Raw genomic sequence first — 21,954 nt, 5'->3', positions numbered from 1 at the left:
CGTAAGTGTGTAGGCCGAAATTCGTCGAGCCGGGAGGGCAGCATTTCTAAATGTTGTGACCACAGCGGTGGTCTGCCTTGAAGGAGCCGACACTAGTAGTGTGTTAGCCCTAACAGCCTCTGACGCGGCTGATGCACATTGCTGAGTAGCTTTCAGCAAGGAAGTTTTACGAAGAGCTTCTAATTCTGCTGGGTGTGAAGTTGGAGACGGTTTCTCAAACGAAAAGTCAAGCTCCGTTTGAGAGAGTCTAATACTTCCAGTATTCCTTTTAGGAAAACAAAATGAATGGTGAAAACTGCTGTTCCGTGCATGGAACTGTCAGTGAACGTCCTGGACCTCTTAAAAAACAGGATGAATACTGGAGAAAACTTCCGAGTGTGTTAGAACGTGGTTACTAGCAAGTTGGTACCTTGCTTAAGCAGCGCGCTAATACCGTGATTATTAACATTCACACTTGCAGTCTTTTGAGCTAACCATTAGAAAACAATGCATAGCCAGGTAGTTCAGACGCGGTACATTAGTACACTACTGTATCATGTGTGGTAGACACTCGTCTAACTGATGTACCTCATTTGCCGTTTACCACTGCCATATGTAATGAGTAGAGACCGGATTTTAGGCAAATGCCTATTTTGTTCACTGCGCTACTATCGAGCCATTTTCATATATGAGCATGAATTAGAGGTTTAGAAGGGCTTTTATAGTGTTCTTGTAGTGCCTATAAATGCCTATTTTTGGCGTTCGCGCCTAAATGCTTACAAATGCCTATAAATGCCTATTTTCAAAATCGGCGCTTATATAAACGCTTTTTAGTCTCAAGTTTCGCTCCCGGGTGCTGTTTGAGACCGTTATTCATGTTACCGCGTAAGATTGACTGTTGGGAAATATAAGGTTCAGCTTAGTCTTCTAGTTCAACCAACGAAAAACCGCTACAACAGTGAAGCGGGAACGCTGGCGAGCATTCGCCGCCGCGCTGACATGGCTCGAGCGGTTGGCGAATGCAAAACCGCGGAGAGAGGTCAGCGGAAAGGAGAGTGAAGAGCGAAAAAAACAAAGAAAAATATGATGTGTACGCAGCTTTTGTTTTGTTTGTAATGTACTTTTTAAGGTTTTCACTGCAGTAGCGTAGCCAGAAATCGTTTTCAAGGGAGGGGGGTGGGCGGACAACCATACTTTTTTATGTTCATGCATGCATTTGTACGTGTGCGCGTATGTACACACACGCAAAAGTGAAAAAATTACCGCTCCCCCTCGCCTGATTACGCCAGTGGTTCACTGCCAGGGAAGAAGTTGGCTCTACGCAATTCGACCCGGCCAATAGGAGGAATACCTCCCTCATGGTGTTTTAGCAATCTGGCTGTCTGCTCCTGCTCTGCACTCTTCAGTCATGCCGGAAAAACACTCAGGAGTGTGTTGACTCGACAGTGGACACTTCGCTCACTCTGCAGAACAGGGAGGGCTAACCGTGCGGGACAAAGCAGGCTATGTTCGAATGTTGGCGCCTTTGTCCCATCTACAGCGGATCCACAGACTATAGCCTCCAAAAGAAAGCGACAGAATAATAAAGAAGGGCGTACGGCAGGGAGACACGATTTTGTTTTCCTGTCGTAGGGCCCTATAGAGGTAAGAGTTAATGGAGAGTATCGCGCACGTATTCGTTTGAAATTATCTGCATAGAAGAGTTATTAATATGTAAAACTAAAGAAAATTTAGAGAACAGCACTTGTGCCTATATTTACGATTAACCGCGGAGCCGAACCATTGGAAGAAATAACCTAAAACATTGTTTCTACCACTATCCCTCAAGAGGAAGGTATATAACCTTCCTATTTACGGAGCAGAAACCTGGAGACTTACAAAGGCAACTTAAATTGCCGCAGCGAGCGATAAAAAAATGATAGGTGTAACGAGCAGGAAGAGAGCAGAGTTCAGGGAACAAACGGGAGTTTAGTGCAAGAAGAAGAAATAATGGGCCGGGCAAATCCGGCCTCTAGTAATGAGCCTGAGCGTGATGGGGAGACTTAGGTGGGTAGATGAGATTAAGAAGTTTGCAGGTATAACGGGACAGAAAGCAAATATTGGCGGATGGGAGAGGCCTTTGCCTGCAGACTATGATGATGATGATGATGATGAGCAATAACGGTTTTCCTGTGGATAGAGGTCATCTTTGAAATTATCTCTTTATGTGAAAATTTATTCCAAATATACTTGTTTTGCCTGCCTATTTTTGCGCCTAAAACGAGCTTTTTAGTGCTTCCGGCCTTGCTTGGCCCATATAATTTAGTCGGTTGTGGCTTCTTCTCGGCCATCAATGCTCGCGTCACTTTATACGCTACATGTTCAGACCACGCAGGCAAGAGGTATATTGGAAGTGCTAGAAATTGCGAAGGGACCTGAATATTTGGAACTTTCATGTTACTTACAAGTTCACTGTGCGATGCATTTCCTTGCAACCGTGAACTCTGACATGGCGATATCAACTCCCTTCCACGCAGCATACGCATGATGCCCAACCCGACGAGTAGCTGCCACATCTCCAATTGTCATGAACCTTGTGTACACCGCCTGGCTGCGAGTACTCGCGGCGCAGCCGACGCTGCAGAACAACATCACGGTTACTTACCTGGTCGCCATTCCGTTCGAGCCCATATTACTCGTTTTCATGTCCAGAGTACAGGGCTGGTTGTACTGGGTGATTTTGGCGGCCCTGACCTACACGATGTCGTTCGCCGCGTACGCCTCGTTTCCGGTGGACGAGCGACTGAGCGGCGCTCGGGATGTGCAACTCATGACGGGCATCTCGGGCACCGAGTTCATCTTTGCCCACTTCGTCTTCGACTTCGTTTGCCACTTCATCTACTGCGTGGCATGGTGCTTCATTCACTACATCTTCAGCTTCTACTCTTTAGGCACAGCCGGTAACCAGACCTTTTCACATTTAGGGAGTACAGAGATTACAACAGGTACACAACCATAGGCGTGCGCGCAGAGGGGGCAGAGGGGGGCGCAAAAGTCTGCCCCGTACATTGACTTAGTAGGGTGGGGGGCGCTGCGATGAACCTTTGCCCCCCCCCCCTGATGGGGAACCCTGCGCACGCCTATGTGCACAACAGTAACCCACGACGTTCATTAACAGCGCAGCTAATTAAGCCTGCCGCAAGCTTTCCATCGCGGACAAAAAACTACGCGAATTGATGACGCAAGTGGACTTCTGAAAAACAGCGCCTGGTCTTGTCGTTTCTTTCTATGTCCCGTCTGAACGCTTTTTTCTTCAGTACTTCAGGATCTACAAACAAGCATGCATTAACACTCTATGTCAGTTGAAGACCTAACCCCGCGTTGCCTAGCAACCACCACACAGGTGCGCGTGGCTTCACAGTCGCTCCGCCCGACAGACACACGTCTCCGACCAGCGGTGCGGTACTGTGCGTGCGCCGTGACGTCGTCATGACGCAGCTGCGCCCGACTCGCTTGCCACCTGTACACTGCCCGCGCCCGCTTCACCACTACTCCGCCACATGCTGATTACTGCTGCGCATGCGCACGGCCGTCGCGCGCTCCACTCAGCTCAAACCTCCCCCCTCCCCCCTCGCCTCGACACTGCACGCGCCCGCTCGATAATGCCAACTACGCTCCGCTGTGTTTTAGCCTTAAGCCACTAGTGAAGCTACGCCGAGCTTTTTTACCTGATTAGCAGGCTTTAATGATGATCAACAAGAAGAAAATTAGTGAAATGAAATCATCATCGTGGTGTATAATGTGTGCTGGTATAAAAATGGCTTCAATAAAAAACCTTATTAAGACTCCGAAATTAAAGCCTAGAATGCATGGCAGGATACGAGTGCTGGGACGAGCACCTGAATGATGCGTAAGCGCTGAAGTATAGACTGGGTAAGCAAGTACGCTATGATTATTTGCTGTTGTAGCAGTGTTGTTGAGTGCTTCAATATTTACTGGTTAACCACTAGTGAAAATATGGACCAAACGGCGTGATATTGAGGCACTGTAACGCTACAGTGCGCAGAAGTAATTATTATTCACACGGTGAATCCTGCGTAGGGGTATTACTCTACAGGTGCTTAAAAATGGGGTCAACAATATGGATCAAACTGCGCAGGGGCTACGTTTAACCGTTGAGCACTTGAGCAAGCATATTTCTGTTCAATTAGACATAGGCAGAATGCGCACTATCAATGAGGAAGCCATGTGTGCATAGATAATTTGAAAATTAACATAATTTCAACGCATTTGATGCTGCAAAGTTGTCGACAAGCTAGCTGCGCTTGCTATCGCAGCTTTTATTCATTCAGTTTGATTTCATGTTATCAGTGTTAATTTATACTGACCGCTTCGTCAGAAAAAGTGGTCGCAGTCAGACAGGATGGCGATTTCTACGGCAGATAATAATAATGTTAGGCTTTTACGTCCCAAATACACAATATGGTAATCGGATATGCCACAGTGGAGGGCTCTGGAACTTTCGACCACGACAGGTCCTTTTAACGTGCACCTAAATCTAAGCGGTACTCTAGCATGTTGTCACTATCGAAATGGCGGCGCCGCTGACGGAATTCAATCCCCCGTCCTTTGGGCCAGAACTCGGGCACCATGGCCACTACACTACTGCGGCGGTTATTCAGCGACAGTGTTGCAGAAATAACATAGGTTATGTATGTCTTTCTTCTTTCTCTTACAGCTTTGCTCTTCAGTGCCCTTTTGTCGTTTGGGCCAGTTGCTATTGGCGCTTGCTACGTGATGGCGGAGTACTCGAGTGCGTCAGGCTCTGCAGTGGCTACGGTTTTCCTATTGTTCTACATTGGAGGTAAACCAAAACGCGATTTACGGGCAACTAACCCCCTTTAATGGTGAACCCAGTGTACGCCTATTCATGGCAAATACTTAGAGCCAATTCTATGAGTTAGGGCATTCAAAGTCACATATGAATGAGAAAAGACATGGCTGGTCCATCCGTCATCGGAATCGGTATAACACGAAAGTTAAACGTGTCTTCACAGAGGTAGTTGAGCGTTCATTGTGCATTGTTTCGCCGCAACGGCAAAGCAATGAACGTGATAGCAACAAATTGGAATGTCACGCGAAGAACGGCACGCAGCTCGAAACTTCTAGCGTGCTGCTAAAGCGCAAAGTATGCATAAAAAGCGCACACACAGGACGAGCGCGATATACTGTCACAGTGGTTACTTCTTTGTATTTCAGCAGTGTACTCATTTGGCAAACGCGGCCGCTGCAACAAGCGAAGTGACCTTCGTGCACTCTGTAACTTCAACGAAAATCTGCGGCGAATGCACAAGACGTACAAACAATCCCCATCACGAGATAAGCGTGCGCGCACGGGTGACCACAACCTGTAGGGCAAAGTACAGGTGGGGGCGCGCGCGCATCGCAGGAAGCGGTGCGACGACCTTTAAAGCACACCCATCGCGCCCTTCGCGCCATCTTGTTGGTGATAGCGAAAACAAGTGCCTCCGAGCTCCGCGCACCACCAGCGGTAATTGGTGTATATTAATATGTCGCCGTTAATACGCTGAAGAACGTATGCTTTGTGGCCTAGACGCTTCGCGCCGCGCGCTGCAGAGCGAGGGGTGGTGGGCTCGATTCCCGACAAATAACTTTTCTTTTTTGTTTCTTTTCTGTGTCACCTGTTAGTGTAAATTTTACGTCTTATATGTGACGGAAATACGTCAGTGAAAGCTTGGTGGACTCCGGCATAAAACACGTCCGTGTTAATATGGCAAGTCGGAGGATCCGTATTAGTTTACTCAAAACTTTTTGAGGCCAGCAGACAGGAACTTTGCCTTGTATGTAAGTTAAAAAACCGGCATTACGTGTGCTCTATTCTTGTAACAGTGATTCAGTGATGACTGGTGCCCCGTCCCCGAGGGATCCTGGCAAGTTTCACTTATAGGGCTCCTCCCAAAGTGCTCACATTGAAACGAAATAGCACCGCAAAGGTCCCTTTGCAGGGAGCGTCTCCACAAGTAACTAAACGCCTACTTAACGAGAAAATGGTCCTAACTGGAGCACATTATTCCACTTGCGCGCGCCTTGTTTGGAGAATGAATTTTTCCTGCACTCGAGGTAACGCATGGGATCTGCGCCATATGCGGATACTAAGCGAAGAAAAAGGGGAGAGTGTATGCTCTGAAGTGAACCTTGTATCCTGGATGGACGGTGACGGGACCGCTTAATTCGTGAAGTTACGTGCAGGAGGAACCGAAAGGGCTGAATTTTTCTTCCGCTCGCTACACTGTGCGTTCTGACACTGCCGTCGCATGTGAAAATAGCTGCGCACAATTCGCAATGATCAACCGATATGAAGAAGTGGATCGATAAAAAGGCCCCCAGATGACAAACTCGTGGAGACTGCCCAATAATAAAAATCAAGCCTAGCGGGGAGCTCATTAACATCGAGGACAAAATCATGTGTATCACCGTGGGCGTGAAGTTGAAGAACAAGGAGTTGAATAAGCCCTGGCGTGCTACCTGAAGCCGCGAAGCTGCCGCAGTGGGCATCCTTGCTGTTTCGGTGTAAAGAACTAAGCAACAACCACATAGAACGTATACAGTGTAAGTGAAAAATTTTAGAAAACTTGAGTTGCACCTCGTTTATGTGTAACTAACCATCAGCGTCATTATGACACACTTGAAAAAAAGTGTGAACTCTGTCAAAAAAAAAGATTCCTGATTCTGAGCTCTGTTTTACACTTCCGCAAGTCACGCCGTTCTGAAATACATTTTACGCTGGACTAGTCCAGAACAGGTCTAGTAAACAGAAAGAACGCAGCTCGAACCACCGACTGTCTTACCTTGCAGGAGATCGATCTCTTCACCTTCTTTACATGTTGCGTGATGAACCTAAGCTTTTGTGAACGCATTGTTTTAGAAGTGCAACCATCTCTGCGCTACCATTGGGGGGAATTGGGTCCCCGCAGTGCTTACAGCAAACACAATCAAAACGAGCCGACCTGTTAAAGCGCCTACCTATGATGCAACTAGGGCATGCATTTTCGTGAATGTATAGTTTTTTTTACTACTGAGCCATGTAAGGTGTTATTCACAAAACGTATAGCGCGTCGTTAGTGTGCTGAATCTCCTCGCGTAGTCTCTGGTGCATACTTTTTCTTTCATCATCACGATGGTCGAATCACTCAGAGGTACTCCATTGTTCAAATTTTATTCAAGTTGGGAGTTTGGCTTGCATCGTCTTTTATATCTGGAGATACCGTGAAAGCTGCACTGAAGTTCAATTCACGTGAATTGTTTTTTCTTGATTAAGTTCATCGCATGTCCGTGGCGCCTTTTCTCCATTGCAGGTGCCATCGTCACTGCAGCAAGCGCATTCTTGGCTATCTTTGACACGCCAGTATACACGCAAGAGCTTCTGTACGCCGTGCCTCCATACGCTCTTCTGTCCCTGCTTAACAAGATCTGGAATAACGAGGACAAGAGCCTGCAGTGTCAGGAACTGCACAAGGAGGGTATCAAGTTACCACAAGGTGCAGTGTAAACTTTTGAAGGGAACCTGTGTGGCTCGTCGGGGTTATGCATATATCCTAACGCATGCAAAACAGTCATACCACGACCTTGCGAGGGGGGCCTTCAAACAAAACTCAAATCACAGCTTAAGTTAGGGCGACCGTTCCACTACACGAACGCAGGACATGCTGACGGGAAACGGGTGGGCCGAATTACAAGTCAGTAGCCAACGAAATGGCTGATTTTAAATGTTTACTGTTCTAGAAACATTGGGGGCTTAGTTCCAACACGTTAGAAATCGTCTTTCTACCGGTTGACAAATGCCAATCTGTGGCAAGACATGACAACGTGCGTGTGATCTTTCGGTGGCGAGGCCTTACAGCACCAAACGCGCAGCTCGCGGCCCAAGCATTCGTCGTCGCCTGAGCCGGGTTTTAGATTGCCTCCAAGAGCTAATAACGTTTCGTACTAGACGTACGTTGCAAGAAGATACTTCTCCCCTGTATGAAGTTCGGCGCCATTCTTTACTACTTCAGGTATCGGGCCAAATTGCGAGGAAGGTTTACTGGAGTTCAGTACGGACGGAGTAGGCTTCGAGTTTGCGTTCCTTCTCGCGGAAGGCCTGCTGTTCCTGGCTTTTATGATCTTCAAGACGTCGGGCTACTTGAGTGCCGGAGACAACTCCCCGGGACAGGAGGAGGCCGCCGACGAGGACGTCGCCGAGGAGAGGAAGAAAGTGGAAGCTGCGATTCAAAAAGGAGACTACGTCAGTAACTCCATGCTAGTATGGAGATTGCACAAACATTTCGGCGACTTGCATGCTGTCAGGGGAATCTGCATGACACTTCAGCCGTCCGAGTGCTTCGGCCTCCTCGGCGTCAACGGCGCGGGCAAGACCACTACGTTCCAGATGTTGGCCGCGCTCATCAGTGCGTCGTACGGCGACGCGAGCACTGCGGTGGCCAAGCTCAGCGCGAACGCCCGAAGGGTGAGCTGGCGTTTCTGACAGAATAACATTTCTCTGCGTGTTGCGCATTTCAAATCAAAACACGTTCGAATTTCGCCTTTCATATATATTGTGATAGGATCCTATATCACAGCCGCTCGCAGCGTTGAGTAGTGCACCCGAAATGGCGTACAACTGTTGTACCTGTTGTTCCATATGTATGTGTTTTGTGCTTGTGTCTTCGTGTATGTTGTTTGTTGTGTTTGTTCTACCATATGTATGCAGGTGTCATGGGCCACTCCAGTAAATTGCTCCAAACCTGAATATTGCGTGATGCTTCAAAAAGTTTGTATAAAATGACACAAAACAGTTTATTGCAGTCCGTGGGCATCTTCTGAAACATTCATGCATTATCTTGTCCGTGAGACCCATCTTCATCGTACACCTATTGGGTATACAGCGGTATGCTCTCACACGGCGCCTTATAGAGGTTCGGTTTACGGTGCCTTTGGTGGTTTACGGCGCCTTATAGAGGATCGGCATAAAACTACTGCCTTACACCACCTACGTCACCTTCTCTGGTGCATTAAGGCATGGACGTCTGTCAATGAACTTGCGCAGGCTGTTATTTTGGACTCGTTCATATCAATATGTTTTCCACAAAGTACCACTGAGTGCTATCCTAGCTTCTGTCTTGCGATAACTTCAAGAATTCTTTGGCGAACCTGTCTGAGCCTCAAATGCTGCATGGCGAGTTGGCTTTGGCCGTCACATTCTTAGAAAGTGCTATGCAGCTCCAACATCTTTCGACTTCAAAATCAAAACGAGACCTGCCCTTATTGACGGATAACGATCGGCACAGTGACGGCGAACCACGTCTCGTGCATTGCAGTGGCAGTCGCAGATCAGTTACTGCTTCCAACTGGGTGGCCTGTTGGACAGGCTAAACGCGTACGAGTACCTATACCTGGTCGGTCGGCTGCGAGGCATCGCCGAGAGCGACTTGAAGCCCATGGTCGACAGCGTCATAACAGTCGTCGACCTCACGGAACATGCTTCAAAACAATGCGGAGTTTACAGGTTCGTCGATAGAAACCATATGCATGATACTCTTCGAAAAGTCTTAACAGCCTGTACCCGCTCACCATTTATAGTGTATATTTTTACCTGCCTGCCATAATCACCTTCTTACTTCAGCGCTTTTTTCATCACTTTTACCGTTCGTCTTTCTATTTTACAGTAATAAATACAACTTTTTGTTAGACCCTATGGCATCGATAGAAATTATGTACTGTGTCCGCACTGTAACTGCACGGTGTTCCTGCCGTTCTTATTGTTGCCTTAATGCAGGAACAGACACTTTCGGCAAGCTTGTTGATAAAGTAACTTTTAGCAACTTCTTCATCCTGCTTTGTTCTAGAAGGAATATTTTTTTTATATTTTGATATATACACACAACGTTCGCGTTGTATATTTTCTTGAATCAGGCCGTCATGGATTGTATGTCTGCCGTTTTTGCTGTGCTCCTAGTTCTTTAAACTTACTGCCCTTGTTGTCACATTATGTTGTTGCCATACTTTTGTTCTCACATGTATGTTTCGTGTTTTAGATGCGAAGCATCTCTTGCTCGGGGGTGTCCCGCGGCCAGCTTGTCCGCACTCACACTATGCATGCGCGGCCTGCTTGTCGGCGCTCACACTACGCATGCGCAACTCTTTCCCTCTCTCCAACAGCTGCGCGTTCCTCTCCCCACTTCTCTCCCAGCAGCTGCTTACGCTTCTCCCGCGTTCTCGCTTCTGCTCTCGCGGCACATGCGCTACTCTCCTCCTCTAGTCTCCTCTCCTTCAAGCCGGTAGAGCGCTGCGCGCTTTGTCCAGCGCTTGCTTCGGTTGACTCCTCTGAAATGCGGGCTCGACATGCCGAAATTCTCTCCTGCGCAGCGCCACGATGAGCGCCCGCGCATGCGCATCCCCCCCCCTCTCTCCTCTCCCACGTTGCTTCCCTCTCGCGCGCCTGTCGAGCGCGTTCTCCGCTCACCCTGTGAGAATTAACGGCCAGGCTAGAGGGATGACACGACGCGCGTAGTGTTCCTCTTCGCGTTCCACGACGCGAGGTCGGTAGCATGCCCAACGAACGCCAACGGAACGCGATCGTGCAAGTGCCCCGGCTTCACATCGCCTCACGGTCCCCTTTAGCGGGAGATGGTGTAATTTTTTGTTAGCACCTGCACTTTTTATTTTATACCTATATTTCCAAGCTGAATAATATTTCCAAGGGAATGAAATTGAATATAGTGTTGTAAGGATACCTGGCGTGTTACGTGCGAAAACTCCGATATAGTTATGGGGCACGCCTTATTGGAGAGCTCCGGAAATTGTGACCATCGAGTCTTCCTTAGCGCGCATAGATGTCTGACTCTATACCGGCCTCAAACATTTCGCCACCATTGACTTGTGGCCACCCACATCATGCGGGTCAGCAGCCGAGAACCGCCACTAGTGTACCACCGCGGCGGACGATGTGAATATACTCTAGTGCAAGTATTCTAAAAAAACAATGAACTTAGTGTTAGTGGAATGGTGACAAAAAATTTTTGCGATTTGAGTTTAAGAGTTATTTGACGTGAAAATCGAATGAACAGTATGCAATGTAAAACATATGAGTAAATCCTTCGTTTCTGAAAGACAATGGTTTGCTTTCGGCATCCGTACGTCGGTGTCAATTACCACAAAATTTGAGATATAGTATAAAAAGCTCAGCCTGTGCTGATCCATATACCACACAGCGCTCCAGGAACGTGGGACGCCTCAGGAACGTGAGAGCCACAGTTCGTAGCTTGAGCCATGAACGCGCGAAGGCTGGAACGTCTTTCGCTGCACCGACGGAACACTTCTAATAAATTCTTACTTTTGATCTTGATGTATTCTAAGCCAGCTGCGCTGAATGCATCTCCACTAACGTGAAACTTAAGACAGCGCGTAGGACAGCATGATTGGATGCCGGAGAGGCGCCCATAGGGCAGGCGGTGGGCGGATAAATCGCACGCTAGATAAGGCGGTGGCGCCCTCTCTTGCGCGGCTCAGGTGTCAACTTGAAATTTAGGAAGCATTGTTAACTATTTTTTGTTAATAATTTCGAAGAACCTTCGGTATTCCTGTATTTTTAGCTATTCTATATAACCTTAATTTATTTCTGACTGGTTCTGAGCAACGTGAGCCTTGTTTTAGGCCTCTTTTGCAACTTCGTTTTGAGCGTGCTCATGAAACAAACAAGCCGACGTTGAGAAGCCAGGTCCTGAAGTTGATACGCACTTAAACTACGCGGGAAATGACCTTACTACCTCCTTGGGTAATCGTATCGCTGCATAACGCGTCGCCTGATCTAGTCTGCCACGAAGAAACCATTCTAATTAATAAATGATTGTTTTCCCGCCCTTTACATCCCAGTGGCGGCAACCGGAGGAAGTTGTCCATAGGCGCTGCGCTGTTGGGCCTTCCGCCGTTCGTCTTTCTCGACGAGCCGTACGCTGGCGTGGACGTCGTGTCTCGAAACAAGATATTTCGAGCCATCGCCGAGATCAAGAAGCGCTCGAAGACGACTTTCGTGCTCACGTCCCACAAGTGAGTGCTCTCGCATCCATATATTGAAGAAGGCATTGAGTCGTAGGGTATACAACACTATTAAAACAGCGATATTGGTCTAATGAGTTGGGCCGTTCTTGATAGAGCGGGAGCTTGGGCATGCTGAGATTCTATCTTCACACCTATGACGCACAAAATGAACAATCACAGAGGTACGATGCAGACAAAGCGCTCCGTCCGCGTCGTACCTCTGTGTGTTGTTCCTTTCGTGCGCTGTAAGTGCTATTTTGGGCTATTGGGCCAGTGAGCCTTCGCGATGACGGCTTGCCCGACAGTGTTCTCTAAAACCCGTGCGTTTTGGCGGTAGGTGTTAACGCACTTAATAGTTTCATGACCAAAAAGAGTACCTAAACATATATCTCAAGAGTTACTACGCTATTTCTTAGTACAAATTCGACAAGGGTACTTCCCAACGTATGTGCAAAAATACAAATACGTCCCTGCCTCAGCAGTGTTCTCGTCACGCTTTCGACACACACAGAACTGCTTTGTCCACGTCAGCAGAGCCGAGGCGCTGCGTTGGCACGGTCGTAGCACGTATATAGGGCCGGACGCAAATTGAGAGAAGCCGCTGATGAGGCCCGCCGACGAGAGCATAGATGGCAGTGCGCCCGTCAGCACTACTGGGCTTCCAACTTCAGAGTATAATGGTCTACAGATTTCTAAGGTGCAACGCGACTACACATGATGAATAAACGGATATACAGGCCCTGCCACTAAATGAGCTTGATATGGTGGCTATAGCGGGTACCGTAATCAGCAGGCATGAAATGATCATTGTCTAATTCCAAAAAAAATCGTTTAGTGTAACAGTGCGCACCGCATGACTGTCTGCCCACAGCATGGACGAATGCGAGTTTTCCTGCGACCGCATTACGATCATGGTCGCGGGCCACATGATGTGCCTGGGCACGCTCCAGCATCTACGGGAGAAATTTGGCAAGGGCTTCCGACTGGAGTTCCTGCTCAAGCACACTGCTGCAGCAGACGCGCCCAAGCTGAACGCAGCTGTGCAACGGCTCTTCAAAGGAATCGAACTAAAGCAATGCCTCCAGGTACTTATGATTGAATATTTATCAATTAAGGCACATCACAAAAGCTTATTAACTGCGCATGTGTTGCGACTACCAATGATTACGTAGCTGGTAGTTATCCGTTTCTCACATTACATGCAACACGCAAATGTATTTACAGACTCTAAGCTTGAATTCGCTTCGTAAACATTTGGTACAACAAATATGACAGTATTGTTTAGTACGACATTTTTCTGTGTGATAGAAGTTGCCTAGTTAAATAACAGTGGATCCTGCACCGGCATTTTTGCCGCTTGGTAGCATGCTGCAGCAGTTTGAAATGTCCACTCTTATCCTCAAAATCTCAGCAAACGAAGCACTGTGGAAAGTGCAGCGTCCGTCGCACATTACGAGTAGAGAATAAGAGAACTGACGCGCGCAGTCCAAGTTGTATCTGGGCTGTCATCACTGCGGAGTTTAAAGCAATAAACTCCCTAATGACCAATAATTCAGGATTCGTTTAGCCCATTGCTGACATTTTCTAGTGCAGCGCAGATATTTTAAAAACTAATGCCTAGTAGTTCTACTGCAGACTACCACTTGCATGTTTCGCTATTGGAGCACTTTACAGTTCAATTTTTAAGCCAGACTTGTAGCTTCTCTATTGGTTATGATGCGTTATTTCAAAATACGACTATTGCCTTCATTGCCTTGTCACAAGCACTTGTTACAAACAAAACACTTAAATGTCAAGATGGGACGCCGACAGATGGGAACACAAAGATAAGATACGTAGAACGAGCCGGGGAACGTGTCTCAGACAGGCTGGCCGACGTTTCGACAGGAGGACCTATCTTTGTTAAAGGCGCCTTCTCATTCATGGTGTGTTAAGGGGCTACTGATGTCTTCACGTCCCCTGCGTTCGCGTGTCGCTGTTGGTAATCGCCGTCTGGAAAGAAAAATCCATAATAAAGCAGATGAATGCAGCCCTTGCCCCTTTTGAAAAAAGATTGCAACGGGCTTAGGAATGACATTGCGGAGATTAGGAGAGCTAAAAATAAAAAAAGAGGAAAGTTAGAAGGTAGAGGCGATACAGCAAAACGAGAGTCGCGAAGGGCATGACGAGGGAAAGAGCGGAGCACGAAACAGACTTGAAAAACCGGCATGGGGGTGCAGAGCTCCGCTCCCGTAAAGGCTACAGAAAATGGTGTTGCTTGTCTCTGAATTGAGCCTCTGAATAGGAAGGACCAGATGTAGGCGGTTAAAAATCGGGGGAAACGGGCGGCTCACTTTTGAAAACAAGATGTGCACACTAAGTGATACTAGGAGGGTGTCTGAAGGACACGTGTTTAATGGGTAAAGTCACTGGCAGACATGCACTGGAGCGTCGCCGTAGGTCACCGTAGCCAAGGGGAATGGCCTCAAAAGTTAAGCCTGTTTCACATGACAGCAATTTTACCCCATGAGCGGAGCGGCAGCCGTCGCACGAGCCCGAAACCGGTTTTTAGAGCGTCCGCGCGCCGCGGCGATGAATATCGGTACAGTTGGAAAAATTCGCTCGCGGTAGAGCGTGTGCCAAGGTGAACCAATGGGGGAGCAGTGACGTAGGGAGCACGTCACTGCAGGGGTAGAGTCGAGGATTGGGCGTAGAAGTGTCGTTATTTTCCATTTCTTTGTTCTCGACGGTGCTTTAATCAAAGCAAACAAATCGGTTGCGCGTGTTATTTTGAAAGTTTGCATTTTTGTCGAATTGTGGCACCAACATAGGGGGGTTCGGACAGGGGCACCCTACGGCTTTCCGCCCTTGTAGTTCGCAGCCCATGCTGCTGTTTTATCTTGTTTACTACTATGACCCAGTGCTCTCGACTAGTTTGCTCTTTCCTTCTTATGAATAGTCGCGTACCCCGACGACAATTGCCGCCTGCCTATTCACTGGAATGCCCGTTGGCAAAGAGAGCGACGAGCTCCTTCACGAACCCACAATATCGTCGACTGGTATGCTTACATCCGCTTGCCGGCCCAGACGGTGCACTAACGCCTTGCGGCACTCGAGAACAAAAACCACTGAAAGCCCCGTGCGAGCTTAAAACCACAACTTTCTTTTGCTTTTCCATGGCCAAGTGCTTGAGCGCACAGCAAGACGTTTGTGGTAAAAAGGAAGCTGGAACAGAAATAAACGTGACTACTGAAGATGTTTAATTGTACCCTGATACACTGTACATTTACATCATGTAAGGCTGAGACGCATGAAAATTGAGCACTGAAGTAGAAGGCTGATGAAACACAAAACTCGAGTGCACCATGACAAGCAAACTCTGAGAAAGGACATCAGCCGATAATGGGCGCTTTCCACAACCATCACTGAGCATCGCAGAGGCACGTGCCGAGCAAAAGCGGTGCATGTGAAACGAAGCCACGTTCGCGCATCCTCGTGCCGCTCACCGCCTCGAGTGCCGCCTCTCGGCCGATCGCATGTGAAACAGGCTTTAAGTGGCATGTCAACTGAGGAAAAAAAAGAAGCAAAAGAAACACCCGGAATAAGAAGTGGGGAAGAAATTCCTGGGGAGGCGCGTGCTTTGACAATGTATTGGTAGAAGTTGTCTTAGATGCGCGGGAAGAGTAAAGCGAATAGTTGTTCGAAGGTAAAAAGAGATACAGACTACGTAATAGTAGTGTGCGAATGAATACATACACACATGCTCACTCCTTTGTTTGTATGTAAGATTTAAAAAATAAAAAGAATAGTAATGCATACATACATACATACATACATACATACATGCATACATACATACATACATACATACATACATACATACATAGCATGCATGCATGCATACATACATAAATAACATACATAGCCTATATACGCGAAATAAAAAAAATAAAAAAGAATAGTACTAGTGAATTTTGATAGTGTTCCTTTTAGAGTGGAAAGTTTGTTTACCTAATCCTCGTTTTCTACGTATATCCGGCGTAACCTTGTTGCCCGGGTCTTGAAAATTTCTCGAAAGTTCGTCTCGTGACCCGCTCTTTCTTTCGTCGTCCCTTTTGTAGCTCTCGTTTTGCTGTACCACCCCTCCTTTCTTGTGTCCTTTTTTAGCTCCCCTTAATCTGCGACATGATTACTGAGCCCCTGCAACCTTTTTAAAAAGGGCAAATGTCATACTCATCTCCTTTGCAGCTTTCGTCTTGCCAGGCGGCGATTACCAACAGCGACACGCGCCACCACTGGATATCACGTCAACACTAAGCCCCTCAATACTACCACGCCAAGAATCATAAGGCGCCCTTTAAGGAAGATAGGTCCTCCTATTAAAAACTCGGCCAGCCTAACTGAGGCACGATGTATCAACACGAACGCCGAAATTTTTGTATGCCTGTCTGTCTCTTTGTCTGTCTGTGACCCGATTCAGCCACCCGGCCAAAGTTTAACCACTCGCTGAACGCCCAGCCATCATGAACTGGTAGCGGCGTTCATACGTGTGAACATTGTCGATCAAAAAGCAAATATTGCGCATATCTCAGGCGCAACATCAGTACGAAAGTATTAGGTGGTGTGTTCCTTTAGTAGAAAATACATAGATACGTACTTTAAATACCCTAGTGTTTCATAGGCTTCGCTGAAAATGCTAGTGTTTCTTGGGCTGCGCTGAAAATGTGACGATATGAGCCAGATGCGGCGATTCAACACAAAGGAGGAGGAGGACGCATGTAGTACGGCCGGCAGAGGGCTATCGTCTCTCGACGACATTTGTAGCGAAGAACGAAGATACGCGTCCAATTTTTTTTGTTCCCCCCTTTCTAGCTCCTCTCATCTCCGCGAGGCGATTGCTGAGCCCTGTTGCAACCTTATTTAAAAGGGCCAAGGGTTATACACATCTGGTTTATAGTTGTTTTATTCTTGCCAGACGGTGATTCCCAACAGCAACATGTGCCACCACTTAATATGACGTCAACACTAACCCCCTCAATACCAACACGCCAAGAATGACAAAGCGCCTTTTCGGAAAGATAAGTGCCCCTACCAAAACGTTGGCCACCCTGTCGGAGGCACTTTCTCCTGTTCGGTCTACGTATCAACACAAACACTTGTCACTCTGTAATGGTTGAAATATACATCACAAGGCAACCGTTATGTTGATGAAACATTTGTGACAAAATCTATCACTGTTAAACAACAATTATCAACGCATAAGGTTCATAATTGGGATAGTTAAAGAAAGGTGGTATGCAAATGTGCTTACCGTGAACGTTAAACTGCAACCACACGCTCCAAACCATGCAAGAAAAAGAAAAACTCAAACACAAATCGCCTGCCGATGGAAACTGAACTCACGACTTTCGTATAATGTCGACAATGTTCTACCAAACCCACTTCAGCGACGAACGATACTCAATCGGTTTTTTCGGTAAATCTGTACTCTAACAACGAGAGAGTTGTCTGTGCCAATCAAATTTCTTCGATATTTTTGTGTGTGTAAAGCAACAGATACGCGGCGAATGCTGAGCGTTCTTTTTGTCAAACCTCCGCACAGCGTTTTGCAATGAAATGATTAAATGAATGAAGTGATATTGCAACAAAATATTTTGCAATAAACGGGTTAACGAATCTGTTTTCTTATAGCTTCACACCGGATTTTAGGCAGAATCTTGTTTCTATCCTTGCAGTCATATCACCCCTATTTGATAATGAGCATGAATTAGAGGTTAAGAAAGGCTTTATAGTGTTTTTATGGTGCCTAAAAATGCCCATTTTTGGTCTTTTTGCCTAATGCGGATAAGTACCGATAAATGCCTATTGTCAAAATCGGCAGCTACATGATAATTTCGCTTTAGTGGGCAGTTTGAGACCCTTATGTTGGCGGGCAACATTTACTGTTCGGAAGAACTCTGTGTGGTTCAACCTAGCCCTCTAGCAAAAACAACTTCCGTAAAACAACCGCTAGCACCAGTGAAGTAGCACGCACCGGCCACCATACGCCGCCGCGCTGGCATGGGGCGAGCTGTTGGCCAATGCGAAACCGTGGAAAGACGGGAGGGGAAAAGAGAGTGAAGAGCAAGAGGAAGAAAATTGTACTGTGCACGCGGCTTTTGTTTTCCCGTGATTTATTTCTTACGGTGTTCACCGACAGGGGAGGAATTTCAACCTACCCCGGTGGTAGAGTGGTTATTGTGCTCGACTGCTGGCCCGCAGGACGCGGGATCGAATTCCGGCCGCGGCGGCCTCATTTTCGATGGAGGCGAAAATGCTTCAGGTCCATGTACTTAGATTTAGGGACACGTTAAAGAACCACAGATGGTCAAAATTCCCGTAGCCCTCCACTATACGGCGTCCCTCATAGTCATACAGTGGTTTTCGGATGTTAAACCTCAGCAATTATTGTTGCTATAGCGGAGAAATTTACTCCACGGGATTATACCAGGCCTATACGAGGCATTCCTCCCTTCTGGTGTTTTAGAAGTCTGGCTATTTGCTCCTTTGCTTCCCTTCTCAGCCATACCGAGAAGAAAGAGACGCAGGAGTGTGGTGATTCGACAGTGGACACTTGACTCACCTATAGCTACAGAAAAAACTTGGGGGACGGTTGAGCATCGCCTGCAAGTGTAAAAAGCGAGAGCGTAATCGGGAACCGTGCCGCAAGAAAAGGAATGTTTGTGCGCGTAACAATCTCCGTTTCAAAATATCCCTAGTATGTCTAGTGTATGTACACGCGCGAAGGGCCCACTACGCCATAATTCTTCTTTTTGCATTTGGTGAACTGCCCCCTACACGTCCATGAGGTGCCACGTGCGCCTGCGCAGCTGCACACACTGTAATGGGTTGGCAAATTCAAACCACCGACTCGTTGAGCAATTGACTTATTTTGACACCTGGTGCGATTCTGCGATTCTGGCCACGCGATATAGCATTCGTCAAGCAGACTCCACCCACTGCATCACATTCTTTTAGCGTTCTTTTACAAACCACCTTCAACCACTGGCGTCGCTCCGTGCTAGAGCACCTGCTTGCCGCGCAGGAGCCCTGGGTTCGATTCTCATTTGCATCCATCTCAATTTTTCGCTCACGGACAGCGCCGATTTCTAGCTCACAACCAACGACGCCGACCCGGAATTTCTTCGCAATGAACATTTCACGCTATCGTATTAATAAAAGAAGATACCCTATTCCGCGAACCGTGTGGGAAAGGACAATTGCACGGCGATGTTCAACAGTTGGCTCGCTTGTGCCATCATAAACAATAGACGGTTTCGCTGTTTGTAAACAAACTGGCGTGCACCGAACGGCCTGCCCAAGAAGACTTCCGGTGCGCCACTTCCGGTAATACTTTTTCAATGGTCCCGGCCGTATTTCCTGGTGTGTTTGAGTTTGTTGCTCTATTATTTCTGGCGCATTCCTTCAGATGTGTTTAGAGCGATGTCTAGCGTCTGCATGAAGGGGCTCGACGACATCGCACGGGAGAGGTACAAGCAGAAACTGCAGCCGCGAGGAGAATTGCCTGATCCGCTGGATAGAGAAGTCGTGCAAATCGGCTTTTCGACAGGAGCCAAAAACCTGCCTTTTATCACAGCCGCGGACACATTTATGTATATTCGTCTAGGCACACAGCCTCACGATGGATGGATGGATGAACAATTTTATTTTAGTCCTTCGGTACGCGCGATTAGCGCGCAGCAGGCCGCTCCCAACGCTTATTACTGCGCCTGTGTCACACCGGGCACTCTTGATAGAGATCGGCGCCGATCGGAATCGCACGCAATGCGACGTTTTCGGTGTGACTGAGATAATATAGATGAATGTACTCATGCGATGATGTCAGGTGTGGCTGAGTCACGCGAACTACTATGGTTTACTCACGAGTACAGTATTCATGAATACAACTTTCAAGTTAAGCCGCCTACATCTACTGCCCACACTCACACCGGAAGATGATTTAGCTAGAGTGGGGCGATGTCAATTGACGGCAACAAGACAGGTGATTAGTCATTTGCTCTCACTGATGCGAACCCATTCGCAGGCGTCGCTCTCATAAAATGCAAACTCAACGGTAACAAAACACGGGCACCGCGACTTACACTGTGCGGGAATTCATGTTGAATGCGGCTGCTTTGGTGCTCCGCGTGTTGCTTCGAACAGTACACACCACAGATGAGGTTCCAACTACAGGAAACACCTTTACGGTGAATTTTCTGCGTTAGCCCGCTTTCACCTCTTGCTATCCACTTCAGGCGTCAGCGTATACTTACCGGCCACGGGTGGAAGACGACGGCGTCCGGCGTGTTCTTTTTTCTTGGGGACCTTCGACTAACATCTCAGCATCGCCTCTGTGCCATTAGAGTATGCTTTGAACTTTACTTGTCTTTGATAAAGTGGGCAGAACAAATCTACGCGCTTTTCATGGGAATACAGTTTTCTCGCCTGATCGCTGCAATCCAGGCGCTCTTTCTGCCTTCACCTCTCGGGAAACAGAATGTTTTGACTTGCGATAGCAAATTAGCTCCGTATCGCAGACTGCATCCTAGCACTACAGGACAGTGCCCGAGTCGCGAGCGCTTCATCGGGATAATTCTATCAGCAGAAAACATCGAAACACAAGCAGCCGCGGCCAGCAACGCAGGCTAAAACCACGCTAAAACAAGGTAAACAGGAAGTTTTCTAGGGCCAGTTTCCGATCAACGCACAATGTTGCCAGAGAACGGCAAGCGCTGGCGAAACCGTCTATATCATTTTTTGCTTTCCTTACTTAGATACAGGTCGCGCACGGCTTCATTTGAGATTATTTGCATTGATGTGAAAATTTATTATGCCTATATGTACGATTTTGGGTGGCCTAAAAGATTGTTTTGCCTGTCTAGTTTTTGTGCCTAATCGAGCTTCTATTAGAAGCTACAAATAGCCCCACCTTATGCTACCTTTTGCTACATTACGTGTTGGCGTCACGGGAATCTGTGAAACCAAAGCCAGCTCCCCCAGCCGTTCTCCTTCTTTCGTTCATACGTAAGATAACTGTAGTAACATCATACAACAAATGAGCATATTTCTTTTTCTACGCAAAACTTTGTGATTCACATGACACCATAATTAGCAGCGTTTATTCCAAATCACGGTGGACCGAAAGAGATGCACAACGAATACAGACATCCCATTGAATTGCGCATTGGCCAACACATCCTTGAGGTCAGGCGGTGGTGTGGGTCGTGTACTGTTTTTTTTATCCTTTCATGTTCTCCGTAATGACGGGTTCAGAAAAACGTTTATCAATTAGCTCAAAGAGCTCTGTGCCACTTTTCATCTATGGTGTTTGTAAAATTTTAGCGTTACATGTTCTACATTCAGAGCGCGTCATCTCCTGTTTTATTTTAACGCAGAACCTGCTGTGCTATCACCTCGCGGTGAGAGTCCCCTGGAGTGAGATCTTCACCAAGGTGGTGGACCTCCAGAAGGACTTCCAACTGGAGTACGCTCTGGTCGCTGAGAATACCCTGGAGGATATCTTCCTAAACTTTGCCAAAGCGCAAGAAGCAGCCCCAGTGGCGGGTATTGGGGATGCTGCCGGTCCAACAGCAACCCCGCGGCGCTCATCTTCTACAGCGCCCTCAACAACCAAAGCGACTGCTACGGCCTCCACATCCCAACCTAAACAGTAGCGCAACTCCGGCTACTACAATGCGCTTCATGCGAAACGCAATAAAGACCTCCCTTCCTTTTATTTGTAATAAATGTTGTAAGATAAGCGATTTTATAGTGAAATTTTCGCGAAACGGGGGCGTAATCTTAGACGGAGTAAAGCGCTTTCCCTGTTGGAATACTTCGCAGTTTGGGTTACTACTCCACGAATGCGAGAACGTCCCTTTT

The 21,954-nt window shown here is 47.4% G+C and overlaps 1 protein-coding gene across 1 annotated transcript in view; it reads left to right on the top strand.

Annotated features, from left to right (window-relative positions):
* LOC119403365 (phospholipid-transporting ATPase ABCA1) overlaps positions 1-21,746 on the top strand; it is a 73,136-nt gene extending 51,390 nt beyond the window's left edge. The window contains exons 11-18 of the mRNA XM_049418296.1: positions 2,526-2,918; positions 4,697-4,822; positions 7,335-7,517; positions 8,034-8,485; positions 9,336-9,523; positions 11,890-12,063; positions 12,926-13,139; positions 21,468-21,746. Of these exons, the coding sequence (XP_049274253.1) occupies positions 2,526-2,918; positions 4,697-4,822; positions 7,335-7,517; positions 8,034-8,485; positions 9,336-9,523; positions 11,890-12,063; positions 12,926-13,139; positions 21,468-21,746 (2,009 nt within the window). The remainder of the gene's footprint in view (positions 1-2,525; positions 2,919-4,696; positions 4,823-7,334; positions 7,518-8,033; positions 8,486-9,335; positions 9,524-11,889; positions 12,064-12,925; positions 13,140-21,467) is intronic.
* Positions 21,747-21,954: the final 208 nt, after the last annotated feature.

Source organism: Rhipicephalus sanguineus, chromosome 8 (assembly GCF_013339695.2).
Source record: "Rhipicephalus sanguineus isolate Rsan-2018 chromosome 8, BIME_Rsan_1.4, whole genome shotgun sequence".
Classification (NCBI taxonomy): domain Eukaryota; kingdom Metazoa; phylum Arthropoda; class Arachnida; order Ixodida; family Ixodidae; genus Rhipicephalus; species Rhipicephalus sanguineus.
The sequence above is the reverse complement of the archived record's forward strand: the minus strand, read 5'-3'. Positions and strand labels throughout refer to the sequence as shown.